General features: G+C 35.8%; 2 protein-coding genes across 2 annotated transcripts; both read left to right on the forward strand.

Annotated features, from left to right (window-relative positions):
* The first annotated feature begins 4,483 nt into the window (after positions 1-4,483).
* On the forward strand, positions 4,484-6,842 carry LOC129926342 (histidine-rich glycoprotein-like). Its single transcript, XM_056029670.1, has 3 exons — positions 4,484-4,529; positions 4,704-5,422; positions 6,786-6,842. The coding sequence occupies exons 1-3, from the start codon at positions 4,484-4,486 to the stop codon at positions 6,840-6,842; spliced, it is 822 nt and encodes a 273-aa protein (XP_055885645.1).
* A 9,630-nt stretch (positions 6,843-16,472) lies between these two features.
* Positions 16,473-18,308, forward strand: LOC106072413 (dnaJ homolog subfamily C member 4-like). Its single transcript, XM_056031020.1, has 2 exons — positions 16,473-16,506; positions 17,355-18,308. Exon 2 carries the CDS (start codon positions 17,371-17,373, stop codon positions 18,127-18,129), a length of 759 nt encoding a protein of 252 aa, XP_055886995.1. The 5' UTR covers positions 16,473-16,506; positions 17,355-17,370; the 3' UTR covers positions 18,130-18,308.
* Positions 18,309-19,809: the final 1,501 nt, after the last annotated feature.

Genomic DNA, 19,809 nt, shown 5'->3' on the forward strand with positions numbered 1-19,809 from the left:
GTCTATGAGCGTAGCCAAAGGGGTTTTGAGTTTAAACCGCAAGGGGGGATTGAGGCTAAAAAGTACATCTTCAGTATAAAAAAAAAGCAAATTACGCACTCAAAATGCTATGAGCGTTGCCAAAAGGGGTTCTATATATTATGCAATCGTCTGCAAATAATCTGACTTTTGTTGCTGAGGTAATGCAATTTGGTAAATCATTTATGTAAATTAAATGTCTATGTACCAGTGAGACATTTATACGTAATCAATGATAATAAATGAGAATACTGCAGTGCTGAAGGAAATCTATACGAAACAATTAACACAACTACCACGTGACTTGTGAAATACCTTTCTTCATGTCTTAATGTTTTTAAACGAGCCCTGGCTGTCTCTTAAGTATACTCGAGGTACATCTCGTGTTTAGAGGTGAACAGGCCAGAAGAAAACGAGTGAATTGTGGGAAGGGGGGGGAGGAATCAGGAGAGTAGAAAAGGAGGGACGACCAACGAGTGTGAGTCTCTGCTCGTGACTTTTCAGACATCAGTCCTAAGGTCACGTGACGTCAAAGATGTGAGTGTGACATTCGAAAAATAGTGAATTTAATTTGCTCTTAATTGTGATGACCTTTTAGGAAAGAGTGGATGGGGTGAAGGGTTGAAAGTGGAGAGGAAGGAAGAGTTAAGGAGCCACAGACTCACACACACACACGCTAAACCATTGCTTCTTTTTCCCCCTCCCTGACACACTCACGCAAGAATGTACATTAAAAGGAGACGATGGATTTTTCGTGTTTGTCTCATAGAATTTATAGGATCGATAACTCCGGTTTAAAGTCAACTAAGAATTGTTTCCCTTTGTTCTAAGAGTTCTTTTTGATAAATCGTAATGGAAGGTGTCAACATTTATTTTTTTTTGACGATTAAGGATCATCCCCTCCCTACGTCTCTGACTTAATCTCTTCTTCCATCTTAATTTTTCTTTCATACTTTCTCTCGCTCTAATCTGTCTTTTTCTTTTACTCTTTTTAACATTTTAAACTGTTTGGCCATATCACGCGGTCCTCAGTGCTTCCAAAGACTTTCCTGCAGAGAACAATATCATGAAAAAGAGAAAGGCAGCCAGAGAAAGCGATGGGAAGAGAAAATCACAGAATGGAAGGGCGTGTCATTAAAAGAGACTCTAGTCAAGGCGATAGACAAAGAGGAATGGAGAAAGACGGTCGACAGATCAATCGTGGTGCCCCAGTGGTCCAACAGACTAAGGCAGTGTTTCCCAAATTGTGTTTCGCGGAACACTTGTGTTCCACCAGGCCTGAATAGGTGTTCCGCAACTAATGGAATAATTAACTAGTAGGCAACCCTTGAATTAAGCAAAGAGTTCCAGTAAATACTCAGAATGTGCGAAGTGTTTCGTTAAGGATAAAGTTTGGGAACCACTGGACCATGGGATATGTGAAGGGGGATATAATTCTGGAAACCAAAACTGGCTCAGTAAGAAATATAGTAAACCACGTGACCAAATCTATTGGAGAGCACACACTATATACAATGTGTGTCCAACTTTTGTTAAATAATTTGTCCTAAATAAATTAGCACATCAGGTATTATCTACTCTCTGAATCTCCCTCTCTCACAATTCACTTGTTTTCTTCTGGCCTGTTCACATCTTAACACGAGATGTACTTCGAGTTTACTTAGAGACAGCCAGGGTTCGTTCAACTTTATAGTGAATCTTATCTTATCTTATGAAAAACACATTACTCAAACAAGCAAAATACAAAAATAAAAAATAATAGTAATAATACTTTAAAAAAGAACAAAGCGTATATTAAGTGTAGTTGTATAAATTAGTTTGGATCAGTCATGTAATTAAATTTGTAATAGATCTAAATCTTTGATATTAGAAATAATTTTACCAATTGTTTTTTGTTTAGCGCATTTTCATGCTAGCTTTCTAAATACTCTATGATCCTATCACTTGTCTGGACTAGTTGAACAGGGGCAGGGGCGAAAAAGAAGAGGGTATTAGAGTCATCACTTAAACAAACAAAAAAGTGAGGTCCTGAATTCCAACTCGAGGGCTAGGGCCTCCTCGGCCACCTCAAAGCCAACACGTTAACCATTGTGCCAGAGAGCTGTTTAAGAAAGTAAGTTAATAGTTATTTTAAAAAATTCTACAAACAATAAAGGGGACTGATTCAACTTATACCAATTTATCAGTCAAGTAGAATTTCTTTCTCTTGTTCGAGAACAAAACAAAATAATTAATTACCAACAGTTAATTAAGTAATTGATTTTTTTTTATTGATTCTTGTGTTGTCATGTAAAATAAATAATTGTGTAAAATTTCAGTTTGATCCGAGATTGGGTGTGGGAGAAATAACATCGTACAAACATTTTACCAGACAGACAGACAGAGTGAGTTGATATATGCTTTGTAAAAAGAAAATGATTACGTCCTACCATGTGTCACAATAAATAGTTGTCTTTACAGCACCTCCCCATTCCCCCTTTCTGGATGCAAACATAAATATCCCAATACAATAGTACTCTGTACTGTTATTAAACAATTTTCTAATAATTTACGCCGGACTTAAGGCATTTAGTTGATTTATGCGCTTAAGATCCAAAGTTTTGTACCAGCATTCTCTGCATCCCTGAACGAGATCAAAAATTATCTTCATTCCCCAAGTAACGATTGTGACGTCTAAACTGTATTTTTCATACCTATTCAATGTCAACTTCTCCAAGGGAATTTATTCTAAGCCGAAGATGACAGAGTTGGACATCATAAAGAAGTGGACAGTGTTGGACATGAAGAAGTGGACAGTGTTGGACATCATGAATAGGTGGACAGAGTTGGACATCATGAAGAAGTGGTCAGTGTTGGACATCATGAAGAAGTGGACAGTGTTGGACATCATGAAGAAGTGGACAGAGTTGGACATCATGAAGAAGTGGTCAGTGTTGGACATCATGAAGAAGTGGACAGAGTTGGACATCATAAAGAAGTGGACAGAGTTGGACATCATGAAGAAGTGGACAGAGTTGGACATCACGAAGAAGTGGACAGAGTTGGACATCATGAAGAAGTGGACAGAGTTGGACATCACGAAGAAGTGGACAGAGTTGGACATCATGAAGAAGTGGACAGAGTTGGACATCATGAAGAAGTGGACATAGTTGGACATCATGAAGAAGTGGACTGACTTGGACATCTTGAAGAAGTGGACAGAGTTGGACATCATGAAGCCATAGCATCTTTCAATTTATTTCAATGTGTAACACATTGTTTTGCGTTTTTTTTTTCAATAAATTCTTTTCTATTAGGTCTTAAAAACGATTTTGAGACAGGTAGTTTTATTTTATTTATTTTGCATACAAACTAGACTCACACACATACAAGGGTGCTTTTTGTTGTTTCTCATAGCAGCTGCGAAACAGCTAGATAAGTCTTATAGGTATAATTATATTTCTTTTTTAATAGATGTCTTTTTTATGTATGTTAGAAATGTGTTTGTATTCTGTATAGGATTTATACAAGTAGCTTTTGTAAATTCAGCAGGGACATTGTTGAAACAGGTGACGTTCTGTTGGTTCAGGGACAGCTGATGTACACCCAAAGCTGAACTTGCCCTGTTAAGCAGGCAAATAATACGATAATAATAAGTATGATGGTCTAAAGAAATGTAAAGGCTATAAAATAATCTATATATCAAAGGGAATTAAAGAAAATGAGTTCATGATTTACAAGGGGAGAGAAATCAAGTATTTTATGTGCTGTTACGCCATGCTAAATTTTCCCCTTGTTTCTTTTCAAGTAGAGGGTGTTTTGTGGTATCATTAAGTTGGACTTATTTGTGTATAAATAGTTAAATAGCAATACAGAGTACTATTGTATTTTGATATCTATATTGCAACTAGAATGGGGGTGCTATTAAGAAAAGGTTGTGTTTGATAACATATTGTTCATTGTCACTATGTGGATATCCCTGTGATATGTTTTAAAAATGCCTACATTAACTGTCTATATGTCTGTTACAATTGTATTGTATGTTATTTCTCTAATACCCATGCTGAGATCAAGTTGAAATTTTACATAATTATTTGCTGTACCTAGCAAAACATAAATTAGAAAAATGCAATCAGTAATTAATTATTGATATTAAATTTCTTTGGTATAAAAAAAGGAAATAAATGCTACTTACTGAAAGATGTGACTGTATGTTTGCAGTTATTTCCCTTGTTACGTTTTGTACACGTTTTTTATGCTTGTTAAATTACTAAATTTGATATTTTTCACAGATAATTTAAAATTTGAAGAGAAACGCTTAAATAAATATTTTTAAAAAGTTTTATTACTTTAAAATTTAAAACATGAAATCACCAACTGACAAATGAGGAAATAACTAAACGTATATTTAGCCCATACTATATATCACATCTCTAGTATCTTACAGTTTTGGTTGTAGTGTTGTAACGTTGTTAGCTATAAAGAAATGTGCTCCATACAAAGCAGTGCACATACCTCTGAGACCGCAAGTTGTAAGACAATTTGACGACATTGTTTTAGACTTATTCTTTTTAAACTACATGTACATACACATTTCTAGACGTTGAGTGGACATCGTCAAGAAGTGGACAAACTTGGACATTGTGAAGAAGTTTACAGAGCTGAACATCGTGAACAAATGGACTGACTTGGACATCATGAAGAAGTGGACAGAGTTGGACATCATGAAGAAGTGGACAGAGTTGGACATCATGAAGAAGTGGACAGAGCTAGACATCATGAAGAAGTGGACAGAGTTGGACATCATGAAGAAGTGGACAGTGTCGGACATCATGCAGAAGTGGACAGAGTTGGACATCATGAAGAAGTGGACAGAGTTGGACATCATGAAGAAGTGGACAGAGTTAGACATCATGAAGAAGTGGACAGAGTTGGACATCATGAAGAAGTGGACAGAGTTGGACATCATGAAGAAGTGGACAGTGTTGGACATCACGAAGAAGTGGACAGAGTTGGACATCATGAAGAAGTGGACAGAGTTGGACATCATGAAGAAGTGGACAGAGTTGGACATCATGAAGAAGTGGACAGAGTTAGACATCATGGAGAAGTGGACAGTGTTGGACATCACGAAGAAGTGGACAGAGTTGGACATCACGAAGAAGTGGACAGTGTTGGACATCATAAAGAAGTGGACAGTGTTGGACATCATGAAGAAGTGGACAGAGTTGGACATCATGAAGAAGTGGACAGAGTTGGACATCATGAAGAAGTGGACAGAGTTGGACATCATGAAGAAGTGGACAGAGTTGGACATCATGAAGAAGTGGACAGTGTTGGACATCATGAAGAAGTGGACAGAGTTGGACATCATGAAGAAGTGGACAGTTTCGGACATCGTAAAAAGCGGACAGAAGTGGACAGAGTTCTACAACGTGGACAGAGAGAAAGAGAGAGAGAGAGAGAGAGAAAGGCTTATTAAACGAATGAATGTAGATCAATCTCTAATATCAATATAAATATAACACTACTGATGAAGCTTGCGTTTCCAATAAAGTTTAATAACAGCAGCGATCCCTGTCAATGACATTAAACTCAAGAGCTTACAATAGCCTATTTGAACAAAACAAGATTTCCATAACTTCTTTGTTCTTTTGCTTTTTCCTTTCTTCTTTGGCTCTAAATAATTGAATTATTTGTTTTTCCTTTTTTTTCCCCTTGTACACATCCTGCTAGCTGATGTTAATTTTAACATTAATTAATATTTTTAATTAAAAAATTAGATTTCACAATGCGATTGTTTGTTAGGAGACTCCGCAAAGGGAGACAACAAATTGTTGTGTTTTTTAAACAAAGAAACGAATACAAAAGTGAGCATGAAAAAAAAAACAATATTGTAAAAGATACGAGTCATTCATCGGTGTCTTTGTGTATCTTTTTACAGTTACATTTTCGTATAATGACAAACTATAATTATGTTACGTTGTTTTTTTTTTAATTATTGTTAAAAATTTGGTCATCAGTTTAGTATATAACCGTACGCATAGATTAAATACAATACATGATAAGAACTCGAAAAATATAAGCGTTTAAGACAAAATGAATTGAAACAGGCACATTGCGCCACACACATAGATAAAACTTTCGTGCGTGCCTCGGTAGGGTTTTTGATTCACTTAAACTTTGTAAAGATCTGCAATCTTTAGTTTTATTATTAAATGAGCGAATTAATTATTATACTTTTATATTGTTTTAAAACTGAACATTAGAACAGGACTACAAACAAAGGTTTAAAGCAGGGGTGGGCAAATTAGGGCCGCGAGCCACATGCGGTTCTTCTTCCTTTTGCGGCCCGCGGACACCTACACATAAGGTTTGCCCACAGTATATACATATAAAAATGTAAATATATTAAAAATAATTCTAAATATCTGTATAAATTATTGAAACTGTCTCATTATAAAAAGTTTCAAGTAAACGAAGATTAAGCTAATTGGCTATACTTCAATACACTCAGACTTCACTCAGTCTAAGACACAATCTCAGGCCAGTATTTATTCAATGCTATGAAGAACTGTGTTGAGTGTTGGATATGCTTGGAACAAGATGGCAAGTGTAACAACTGATAGATCTCGATCTTTGACAGAAACAGTTTGTTTATTGTTGTTGTTTTTTTTTTTTTTGTTGTTGTTTTAAAGAATATCACAACCATAAACTCTAAACAGGAAAGTTTGCACAAGGCTGCATAAAATAACATATTATATACTTGTATACCATTATAACCACAGTTATCAGAGCTAGGAGTCTTAGCAACAGGCAGTTCCAACATGTACTTGAAGATTTAGAAACAAAATATTCCGATGTATCCGCTGGCTTAACATGGGCAAGGCAATGAGAAGAATATAAAATCTAAAGGAAGACATTTTTATGTTCCTTGAAGGCCTCTGACTGTGACTTTGTTACCAAAATTTCTAATGAAAAGTGGAAGAGAGATTTCATGTTATCTATATTGATAATCATAACCGGTTGTTTGCATTAAATCTTTTCAAACAAGGCTTTCCCATTTCTCCAGGCAAGCAAGTGAAAACAGCTTTTGTCATTTTCTTTTGCTGAAAGATGAAACTATTTCTAGTGAAATGGTTAAAAGTACAAGACTTATTTTAGATTCCTTAATTATGGAGTTTATAAAAGCAAATTTTACGATGCCAAGAACCAGTTTTCAATACCCTCAGCTCACCATTTAGCGCAGATACTGATTCAGCTTCAAAGAACATAACTCAATGCATGATGACCTGAAAGAGAAGTTCAAGCCAGTAATTCCGATGGTGCCAGAAGTTGCATTTCCACACTAAAAAACCTTTGCTGCTAAACTTTCACATTATCTGGGTAAACATACATTTGTGAACAAACATTTATTTTTTTGTGTGGAAACTAAACAAGTGTAATCAAATATTGATGTTGACTGACTGTAATTTGACAGCAGTCACAAGGATAACAACTAGTAAACTAGTTCCACAGTTCCGGAACATTAGGAACGAGTGTAAACAGTTCAATACTTCATATGTACATTTGGGTTTAAGGTTGTGATGTAAAAAGACAATAGCAAATATTTTTTTTTTAAACGTACAATTGGTTTGTTGTAATTCCTCAATTAGGAGTGTGAAAATAAGAATGTATAATACAATATAAATATGAATTTAAAGACATTATACACAGTTAGCTAACGTATCCCCTTAAGTTGTATATATGTATGTATGTATGCGGCCCCCCGTCCCCAAAAATTAATACGGCCCTCGATACAAAAAGGTTGTCCACCCCTGGTTTAAAGCAATCCAACTCAAAATAGAATATCCCTTGACCAAGTATAAATATTACCAAAATTTAAAAGAGTTCTCAAGAAAAAGAGGTCACTCTAATCGCTTATTTAAAACTTTTAATGACTCACTCAAGAAGATGATTCGTCCAAGAAAATGACTTGCCCAAGAAAATGACCCAAGAAGATGATTCGTTCAAGATGTCGCTAAGAAAATGACTAAAGAAGATGACTATTCCAGGGTTCAAAGTTGAAATCATTGTAAGAACAATCCAAAAGTTTCGCCCCCTATACTGAGGTGTTTTTTTTTTTTTCAGTATTTTTGTAATGACATCAATATCTTCTACACAACCCAAGGTCGCCCAAGGACAACTAAAAACAAAGTGACGAAGACCTCTGAAGGCGCAGTCGTCATCATTGAATGTACAACACTATCTGCTTCACTGGAGTCAAACGTTATCATTTAACTCATGACAATATAGTTTAACCATCACGGCTTATGGGCTACTGTTGAACACTTTGAAGAAGCTATATTGATTAAGAACCCTTTTAAGAGCGTATTTTTAAGCGAGTCTGTTTCACGGAGAATTATCAAGAGGACGCACTCAACCTCAAACACATATACGGCACCGAATGAAACTCACCCTAGAGAGTCCATTTATATCAAACTATGCTGGAATAAAAAAAAATTATATCCAGAAACATGTAAATATTTTTTTCTGATTTTACTTACCAAACTGGATGCATACATATAAATTGATATTGTTATTTACAGTTCTTTATTTTTATTTGGCATCTATTAATTATTTTTAGTTGGCATCTATCAATTTTTTTTTTAGTTGGCATCCATCAACTTTTTTTTTTAAGTTGGCATCTATCAATTTGAATTTTATACACCAGGGATTTCTAAATCATTATAGGACTTCTTACTGGCGAACATAACCAACATAAAATTAGGACAAAATATGACTTGTTCTTTTTTTGTTTGTTTGTTGTTGTTTTTTTGTGTGTTTTTTTTTCATGTTTGAAATTATTCAGGAAGGTCCGGTTTCGCACGTTCGCTGATTTCCGGTCAATGGGGGGAGTGGCCAGCTTGTAGCGCCTGGACATTGTCATACGAACACTCTGCTAAATTACATTCAATTGATGGCATTTCAAAAGGCAGTAGCTGTAGGAACGTGCACTTCCGTGAGTGTGTGGACAACTCTGTGGGGGTGAATGTGTGGTTTGGCATCGCGCGTGTGTGTGTGTGCATGGAAGGAGAGAAAGAGAGAGACAGAGGGAGACAGGACAATAAAAACGAAACTATAATGTCATTAAAAAAGGTGAACAAAAAAATCTGTGTACGTTTAGTGTGTGTTGGGGAACCAAAGGCGGATATCTTGGTAGGGTAATAGGGATGATGTAAAAAGGAAAAAAAAAGCCAGGGCGTGCTTGTTAGGGTAGGGGGGCTGGGAGGAAGGAGGGGGACAGGAAAGGAAAATTTAGCAATCGAAACAATTATGAAGAAATAACAGCCAATACATTACAGATTCTGATTGAATGCGCTGCTTAAAGATAATAGCTTTTTGATTGCTTCCAATCCGACACAGGGGCGGAGGACAAGCGAAATTCAATTTCGCACGATTGAAAATTTGGCAAGCCAGTTTTTTTTTTCTTTTTTAGCTCTCCCGTTTAAAAACGAAAAAAAAATTTGGTTTGATATTTTTACCACATACAGATTCGTTTAATTCCTTGTCAGAATATTATTTCCCCGAACGGAAATGTGAACGCTTGGCAAATGTTGGATTGATTCAGCAATCTATTAACTTAATCATACGTCATTCAGACCCCGAAAGTTTGGAATATCAAAAAAATATAATTCTAATACCAATTCAAAAAAAAAAAAGAAACGAAACGAAACGTTTATAATGCGCGCGTTCTGCTCATTAGCATTGCTCTTAAAAAAATATTTTTTCTGAATGCTCGGATTATTAATTTTTTGGGGAACTAATTACAAGATTCTGTGGGAGTGGTGGAAACTTCAGAAAAACTATTTCAATCATGTCGTGGAGGAATTTCATAAATATTAGAACAAAATAAAAGTGACTTTTTAAAAAGAAAGCTGATTACTTTTTATTATATTGTCATCGGGCATCAGATTTGTTTGACTTTTGACCGAAAAAAACAAACTTATCTTAGTTCTTATATGTATTTTTTATACCCTTTCTTTGTCTTGTAAGCTTAGGCCTACATATTACACAGGCAAGATACTTGTCGTTCGATCATCTAGATCAGTGGCCGTTTCTTGGGGTCGGATAGCACCTTTTTACGGGTAGTATATTTGGTACTGGTGGCTGAGTGGTTAAGCGCTTGGCTTCTGATCCTGGGGTCCTGGGTTCGAATCTTGATGAAGACAGGGATTTTTTTAATTTCGGGATTTTTAGGACGTCCCTGAGTCCACCCAACTCTAATGGGTACCTGGTTTTAGGTGGGAAAAGTAAAGGCGGTTGGTCATCTTGCTAGCCACATGACACCCTACTCGTTAACAGTAGATGACCTTAATTAAAATCATATGCCCTGTAGATCGCAAGGTCTGAAAGAGAAACTTTTTGTTCGGCATTAATGGCCTGCATATTTTGAGATCAAGCTCTTATCACAATGTCCGCCCAGGTTTCCTACTAAATGTTGAGCGGTTGTCGAGTCGAAATTAGTGGATTTATATGTCTAAAATCTCTTGGCTCAGCAAGATCTGACTATCGCTTGAGAAAAGCAGTTGGTCGTTGTGCTAACCAAACATCAACGTAGTTACTTGACCTAGTAACATATGAACTTAATGCCATTCGGCTTATGGTCTGCTTGATGTCAAAGAAGAAATTAACAACCAGCAAAGTTTAGAAGTACATTTTTTCTTGTTTTGGTCAATATATTTTGGTCCACCCCAAAGCCCGTCATATTTTTATTCGAGTGGGTAAATTTTTTCAGGGGAGATCAAACTTTTTCGTTTTCAATGGGTTTTATTTATTTATTTATTTTCGCTTCAAAGTCTTTTTTACAATGCCTCTGTTCAACTCGTAACTTCGTGAAAATTTCTGGGTGTGTGGTTGGAACCTAGAGATTTAGCAGTTGATTCATATGGCTGAGAAAAGAATTACTAGCTCGTTGGCCTCACTGAGAAAACTAGCTAAACCGCTATAAATTTTCAAGGGGAAAAAAAGAAAAAAAAAATACATTTGGCTATAAGAACGAGAAAATATTTATCTTGAACGGACCAGTGGCGTAGCAAAGGATTTGGCGGCTCGTGGGGCTTGGCCTCTTCAGTGGCCCCTGATTTTGACAATCGACATCACGACATGAACTAATGTACTAAATAAATGTATGTTTAATGTGTGGAATACATGCAACATGGCCACTAATTTACATAACAACAAGATAGCAAGATAGCATGGCATTGGTTTAATGTTTAATGTAAAAAAAAAATTTGGACACTGATTTGGTGGCCCACCTCAAGTGGGGACCGAGGGGATTTTCAAATTTGGGCTACGCCACTGTTAATGACTATACGTCATCGGGTATTTCTGCATTCCTTGTTGAGTTCAATAAATTAATGTTCAGGAAAATTTTGAGCACCGTCTTCTAAGTCTAGATTTAAATACCTATGGTTGGGTTATTGTACTAGAACCAGGGTTATTTCTCGAGGAGAAAAGGGGGGGGGGGAGGGGATGGGGCTGGGTTAAAAATGTCCCACTGTTTTTTAATCTAACATTCATTAGTTACAAAGAGAAAAAACACTCTATATTATAGTCTATAAGTTATATAGAAGAGGTATTGTCTTTTTTTTTTAAAGGATTTAAATTTATTTTTTTTCTTGTTAATCTTTTAATGTCTTTTAATTAATTTACAAACATTTATTTAAATAACATTACGCATCGGACAAGTGGACATTAAATGTTAGCAATTTCAACAACAATTTTTTTTGGTGGGGGGCGGGGGAGAAAGATGATCAATGCACACTTAAAACAAATGTCTGATTGGCTGGAACAGGCTTACTAGGGTATGGGGGGAGGGAGGGAGGGGGAGTACGGTAAGAGTCAAGTGACGTTTTTATTGATATTTCTGTACGGATCTAAATCAGCGTTTGATATTGAAACAAATATTTGTTTGTCCCGAGTTTCCTGCTCCCCCCCACCCCACACACACACCCCCAAAGACCCCCCTCCCCCCCTTTTTTTCGCTTTGTAACGTGGAATAAAAAAAAAAAGCAATAAGTGTGTCTGTTTGTTGAGGGAAAGGGGGGGGGGTTACCTTTAGATTCAACTCCGCACCCACAAAACAAAACAAAAAAATCCAAAAATCAAGCGGTTATGACGGCGCAATGAAAATCCAATTTATCCAATTGGATAAAGCTTCCTCTAACCCTCCTTCCCCCTCCCGGGTCTGTTATCGCCCCCTCGTTCTGGTCACATTCTATAACGTTTACATTCTCTCTTCCCTTTTTTTTTAAATGAAACATTACACATAGACACACACACACACACAAACACACTCACACACCAGCACGAACACACGCGCCCCAATGAATTACATGAATATCAGTGAGAGATTCAGAGAGAAATAGAGGGAAATAGAATGGTCCAGAGAAATTTTTAGAGATGTGTACAAAGTAGGGGAGAGAAAGACGACTAGACGCTAACCGGGACGTGTTGACGCAGCCATTTTGAGGCAGAGGTTTTTTGGCGCTGCCGTTTTAGCGCTAAATGTTTTAGAGACATTATTTATGTTAATTTTTTTTATGTCTTTGGGAAAAAAAACGTATCTTTGTTTGTGCATGTGTGTTTCTGATCAAACCAGCTTTTTGGGTAAAATTAAAAATATAAAAGATGGATGCCATTCTGTGCGGTTTACACACCTCGTCTTTAATTTTTGGTTCACAACATGTCAACTTTGTCATCTCAAATTAGTCAAATAGGAATCTGCCTTATCAAAGTTCGCGATATTTATTTATGAAATAGCCAAAACCTGGGGGTGCGCGGTGGCTGAGCGCTTGGCTTCCGAACCTGAGGTATTGAGTTCGAATCTCGGTGAAGACTGGGATTTTGAATTTCGGGAAATAATGGGAAAGTTAAGGTGGTTGGTCGTTATACTTAGGAACATATACTTTAAGTCTTGTTTAGTAGGCCACTCGGCATGTTGGTGGATAAGTGCGGAATGCAAATGACGAAAGCAATTTAGTTATCTTATCTTTATCTTATAAAATACAGACGCTACTTCAAAAAGAAGATGATTATGTCCTACGCGTGTCCCTAGGTCTATCTAGTCATGCTTGCTAGTCAGTGGCTCATTTGTTTTCATGGCTGACTCAGGCAAACCGTTCCGTTCTCTAATTGCATTCGGAAAGAAAGAGTATTTGTACTCAAGATGAATGCAGTTCAACATCATACCCAGGAGGAGAGCAGTTTAAGACAAGAATAGAAATTTATTGGGCCAAACACATTGAAATTCAGTTTTGACTGCAAGTGTCGGAGTCTCAAGATACCAGGTGAGGAAAGCGGCCAGCATGAAAGAACGTAGAACTAACAAAAGGCTGACAAAAAAAAAGCAACATCTGTATTTTATAAGATAAGATAAGATATAAACTACTTATAATACTACTCTAATAACAATAGGCCCTATAGATGCAAACACAGACAACTTTCACACACTGATTCACAAGAAGTCATTTTAGGACTACACATTTTACTGTTCATTTTAGGACTACACATTTTACTGTTCATTGTCAGGGGCTTCGGTATGGTGACCAAATATTCTTTATTGGAAAAAAAAGAGGGGGTAGAGAAACCACGAAAGATTTACGATAATTCAAACTAGCCTCTCAACTACGGCACCACCCATCCTTATCTGCTGATCGGCTGATGAGTATTTGACCGTTATGACGTCACTGGACTCCTCTCTTCCAATGTATAAAACGTGTTGGGAATTGAGGTGGCCTCATGTGTACTCTCTCTGTGTGTACATCACTGCATGTACCGGTACTCTCTCTCTCTCTCTCTGTACATCACTGTAGGCCCCTATGTACAGTATATGGACTACTTGTGAACTCTTGTTGCGTACATCTCTGTATCTGGGCTACTTGTGTACTTTTATTGTATACACCACTGTAAGTGGGATGCTATTGTAGACCTACTCTGAGTACCACTGTGAGCAGGGGTGGGTTGGCTATATGGGCACTCGGGCAAAAGCCCGGTGGGCCGGTACCCAAATGGGTCGGTAGAGCCAACGTAAGAGCCGTTTGGCTGCCACCATGACATGTATTAAAGTGTTAAAAGTTTTATAATATTCTTTTATAAAAGTGATCCCCTTGAGCAGACTATACAGCTTTGGTTCTCAACCTGTGTGTGGCGATCCACTGGGGGTCGAATGCCAAATTGCCAGGGGTCACCTAAGACCCCCTGAAAATTTGGATTTTTTGTCAATTCCTCCTTGAAAGTTTTTTTTTCTTTGTCTATTCTAACGTGCTGTAACATTGGAACTGCATATCAGCACCGCACTTTGGATTCAAAGTAGTTTATATCATGTCTGTTTGAGATAGCGTTCTTCTTCTTTCATTCCCAAGAGCAAATCTTTAAGAACCAAGGCTTTCCAGCTTGTTAGTTATTAAGTGCGAATTCAGAAGCAGACTTGACATTGTGCTACTGAGTCTCCTGATCTGGTGGAACAGAAACAAGCTCAATCTACGCACTACCAGCGGCGTGTCTGTAAATACTGCCAAAACATTATTTCTGCAACAATGTAGTTTACTGTATCAAAGATTGTTATCCATACTTCGCCATATTTGTCAAATTGTCACTTAAGTATGCGACATGTATATTCTGACTACGCAATAGAAAAGTAAATAAATGTAAGTCCGAATAAAAATCCTTTTTTGAGCGCAAATGTATTTATCTGTGAACGAGAAAAAGAATTTACGAATGGGGTCGCCGCCTAGTGGTATCCTATCATATGAGGGGGTCGAGTAACTAAAAAGATTGAGAACCGCTGCTATACAGTTTAAAAGTAATTTAATATAACACATTTTCCGATAGAAAGTAATAACCTACATTCGTTGACAGTACTACTAGTAAGCAACACAATGCCTATATTTCTTATAAAGATTTAGAGTTTGTGTACAATTATTGATACATAATCAACTTATAATAATGATTTTGAGGACAGGTAGACCTAGAAGTGGATGCCCAACATGATATAGGCCTACAATTTGTGGGCCGGGTTATGTAGAAATACCTGGGTCGACTTTGACACCCAGTCCACCCCGATTTGACTGCCACAACTTTGAGAAAGACCACCATGATTTATTGGCATCATTTGAAAACAGTAGTCTAATTAATTTTGCCATCACCTGCTGGTATGGTAATAATCCACTTGCACAAAGACTTAGACTAAACAAACTAATTTTAAAAAACATCGTATATAACTCAAACACAGCTACCATCTCTTTCAATGAAAGATGCCTTTCCAAAACACTCACGATTCTTAAAGATAACCTGCACCCATTAAACCACATTACATAAGATCTGAACGAAGTGGTCGTCTCCTTTCCGTTAGAACTAAAACAGAAAGATTTAAAAACTCCTAGTTCATCCCACTGTCGGTCAGAGTGTTACAAGATCATCTGTCATCATCGAGAAGTACATAGAAGACTAATTTATAAATCGCTGGTTGTGAGTGTGTTTGTGTTTCGTGTGTGGATGTTGTTCATATTTGCATATATAATGTTATTGTTACAGTAGATGAGGTTGTCAATTGTTGTCAAACTGAATTTCCGTTTGATTGGATATCAATAAAAACGATCTTATATCTTATCTTATAATCAATATTTTTAATTCAACAAGAAAAACGATAAAAATACTTTTTAAAAAGACAATATACCTTCTTTAAGCAACTTATAGAGCGATTGTTTATTAAAAATTAATGAATGTTTGATTAAAAAACAATGGAACATTTTCTTATCCCGCACCCTGCTACCCCCTTCTCCTCGAGATAGAATCCTGGTTAAGCGAATGTATAGATCTGCTAAACTTTAGAATATTCCAATGATAGGCTTTTAATTCTAAACTTAGAAGACGATGAGCTAAATAGCTCCTTAACATTACATTCGGAAATGTAAAACCGATGTTGGATCTAGACCTAGAATTCTAGATATAGATCTCGAATCAAGCCAAATTTAAATTAGGCCTAATTTAATTTTTCACTTGAAAAAATAATAACGGTCAAACTAGAGTTTTCCCCGTGTTGCCAACGAGCTAGTAGGCCTAATTCTTTTCCCAGCGATTAGCCTACATCAACTGTTAAATTAGCCTACATGGAAAATCTGTCGTTTTTGGGATCTAGTGTCCAGGTTCCTGGATCCAGGTTCCATGAAAGAGTGACATGAATACAGGTAGGCCTATTGTAAAAATAAAAAACAAGCAAAAATGTCCGTCAATAAGCGTCGACGTCGCCTCGTTTGTTTTGTTTCATACTTATTTGATTCACTAAATGTTCAGTGTCATTATCAGGTGAAATTTTTTTTTTTATGAGAATCAATTACCTTGCCAAAAAAAAACAAAAAAAAAACGTACAAAGGAATATTACTGTGAAATTTTCAAGAATATTTTCGTGGTAGTGTCCCTTTGATATTATGTAAAGGAAAACAATATAATCAAGTATCCAGAATCTAGGTCTAGTCTCTAGATCTAGATAGGCCTACTAAAGATAGGTCTAGACTAGAGAGTCTAGCTAGATTCTAGATGATCATATCTCTAGATCTGTTACAATAGTCACACAGTGGCGTTCTCTCTGTTTTTTCTTTCAATGAATATAATATATATATAGATCTATATTCTAATTCTTGTCCAATGTCGTGTATTTACTAAACTAAGTAATTACTAACTAATTATTTAGATTTTAGATCTAGATTTTAATTTTAGGTTATCTAATCACTAATCTACTGACAGTAGTCGCTGAGTAGTGACACTAGTCATTAAGTCAGGTATTTGAAGGAGAATACACTACAGAATGAGAATACTATCTAGATCTAGACAGTCTAGTACTGTTTTACTGTAGCAGTGTAGCATTACTAGAATTAACTAGATCTAGTAAGTAGTAGATCATAGATGATCTAGCTAGTCTACTGTCTAGTCTAGACTAACTTCACTAAGAGATGATAGATCTATCTAGATTTTGTAGACCGAAGTCGTAGAGATCTAGTAGAGGCAATCTAGCTGACTATATAATATATATATAGAGATCTGCACTTTATACAGTATACAAAATAACAATGATAATACTATAAATAATGGTGGATCTAGTGTCTATATAGAGTCTGCATGAGAAAATTACCTCAAATGCCTCAAAATTCAAGATAGAGTTTTAAACTTTCACTATTTTAAGTATAAGATGGAGATTTTAATTAGAAATTTAATGACATTTTTACATACTTACAATTAATTTGTTAGAAATACATTTGTTTACAGATTTTTTTAGGTATTTATTTCTCTTTATTAATTATCTTGTTTAATTTTTACAGACAATTATCTTTGAAGATGATCTTATGCAGATTTCTCTTCCACACCAATCACATAACTTGGAGCTTCAAAATTTTCAGCACTGCCTTGCACAGTAGATCTTGTACTTGCCACTTTGGTCGTTTCCTTAGCACTAAAGTTAATCATTACACTATATTGGGCATTGATAGGAATGCAACAACAGAGGATGTACGCAATGCATTTTTAAGCAGATCCAAGGAATGTCATCCTGATATCAATATCAAAAACTCAGTCGAGAATCATCAGCAGTTTATACTCGTAAATGAGGCTTATTCTGTTTTAAGTAAACCGTCATCCCGTCAGAAATATGACTTAACTCTTCAAAATGAGGAGCATCTCTTTAACAGTTCAGTAAATCAGGCTCATAGTTCAACCACAAGGGATGACTTTTATGAACACCCTCGAGCTTTTCATGATATCCACTCAGTGAAGCCTGATGCTCAACGCTCTCATAACAGACCATACTATGGTATTCCTGGGATTAACAAAGTATCTAACAGTAGAATAGTGGTGGCATGTTTGAGTCTGATGTTGGTAGGAATAATTCTTCATCTCATAGTTGTCAGCTATTCATTTTCGAAATATCAGAAAGCTTTGGATCAAAATGATGCAAAAATCTCTGCTATGCTTCAGTCGGCAAAAGACAAAGCGAACAAGCTGCTGGAGGAAGATCTGCTTCGTAATTTACAGCAAAAATCTTTGGTCCCTAGTGAAAGTAACAGCAACTCAAATTATGTTCCCAAAAACAAAAACTAGAATACTTCTAATCCCAGTACACAGACCTTGTGCATACATATAAATTTATATTATATGTATTTATTTATTTATATTTTCATTTGAACGAGTGTAATTATTTAGCCAAAAAAAAAATTGTAAAAATATTATGAACTGTAGTGATATTCATCAATGACATTAAAATTAATGTTTAACAACTGTTTAGAAAATTTTGTTTTAATACTTATTAGTAAATCATTTTTGCATTATAATTAAAACATAAACAATAAGTACATAATAATGTGAACATGTTGTGAAGGAAGGCAAGTTGTAATACATAAATAAAATTCTGTATAGATACAATTTAAACGTCCTAATTTTCAAAAGTTCTAAGTAGAGTATTCATTTCTTTTCATTAATAGCAAGCAAAGTGGTATTAAAATCCATTGCCCAATTATGGTATAAATGGTCATTTTCATTTGTATGTATAATTCAAAATACTAAAAAGAAATTTTAAAATTTTGCTGGAAAAAAATCAAAGCACAAGAAATCAACATATTTGTGTAATATTTATATTATATTAGTATTATGTCCCATAATAGACAGTGCTTAAGTATTTGAGTTTTAGATTAGACTTAGGTAACTAGATATTATTCATTAAAGATAATCATTTTAAAAAATGTTGGTGTATGATTCTGGGATATTCTTATCTTTCTGAGCACCCTCAAACAAAATCAATAAATGTTTGATATTAAATTAAAGTACTGAAAAATTTACAAGTATTTCATATGTTACTGATTTAACCTATATAAGATGATATTTGTTTTATTTTTTTAGTGGCTTTGAATAAATGTCCTTTCTAGAATGGAAAAAGTTCTTTAATGAAATGCATTGTAATTCAGTATTTCATCCATCTCTGGGGTACTATTGCTGAGTGAAACCTCAAAATAATATTTTAAATAGTAAAAAAAAAAAAAGTTCCCCTTTTAGACCTTGCGATCTTCAGGGCAGATGAGGTTAAGGTCATTTGTTTGACTCCTTATTGCCCCCTCCTCTCCCACCCGACTGGGCCACTTCAGTTAGAAAACAAACTGTGTAGCCTAGTGCTTTATTTATGCACGCTCATCACCCATCTCCTCATAGACCCTATTCAATCAATCATTTTCCTGCACACTATTATAAGCCTCAGATATTCATTCTACTTGCGTCAACAAGCAACACAAATCTTTATGATAATCATTTAATTTATAGAGCGCTGTTAACAAACAAACGGTAGGCTCAAGGCGATGTGATAACATTGCAAACCTTAACACGAGAGCTAAAATAACAAACTAATCTAAAAAAAAATTTTTAACAGATAGGTCTTAATTGAATGTAGTGAAGAATGTCTGACATTATTGGGGAGTTATATACTAACCTTTGAAATCTGGCGTCACGACATGAGACGTGGCAACGAGCTATTGGTCCAAACTGCCCACAGGTTGCGACGTCAGTGTTTAGGCTTCCTATAATGATTGGTCTCTCTACAAGGCATTATTTCAGTTATTTGAAGAAGAGGAGGAAGGCCGATGCTGAAGTGGGAAATCGAGAGACGTTCAGGGCAGTCATGAAATTTTGTAGTGAGAATGATCGACATGTCTTGTAGTGGTAAAGTTTTGTTCACACAAAGTCGTCAACAGAACTATTGTATTTCAACCGAGAGAAATTTAATATAGGCCTATA

Source organism: Biomphalaria glabrata, chromosome 5 (genome assembly GCF_947242115.1).
Source record: "Biomphalaria glabrata chromosome 5, xgBioGlab47.1, whole genome shotgun sequence".
NCBI lineage: Eukaryota > Metazoa > Mollusca > Gastropoda > Planorbidae > Biomphalaria > Biomphalaria glabrata.

Bases quoted from the DNA above. Each gene is read 5' to 3' on its own strand.
- LOC106072413 (XM_056031020.1), top strand. From the start codon at position 17,371: ATGATCTTATGCAGATTTCTCTTCCACACCAATCACATAACTTGGAGC.
- LOC129926342 (XM_056029670.1), top strand. From the start codon at position 4,484: ATGTGCTCCATACAAAGCAGTGCACATACCTCTGAGACCGCAAGTT. The intron at 4,530-4,703 runs GTAAGACAATTT...ATCATGAAGAAG, and splicing joins TACCTCTGAGACCGCAAGTT to TGGACAGAGTTGGACATCAT. The intron at 5,423-6,785 runs GTTCTACAACGT...TTATAACCACAG, and splicing joins AGCGGACAGAAGTGGACAGA to TTATCAGAGCTAGGAGTCTT.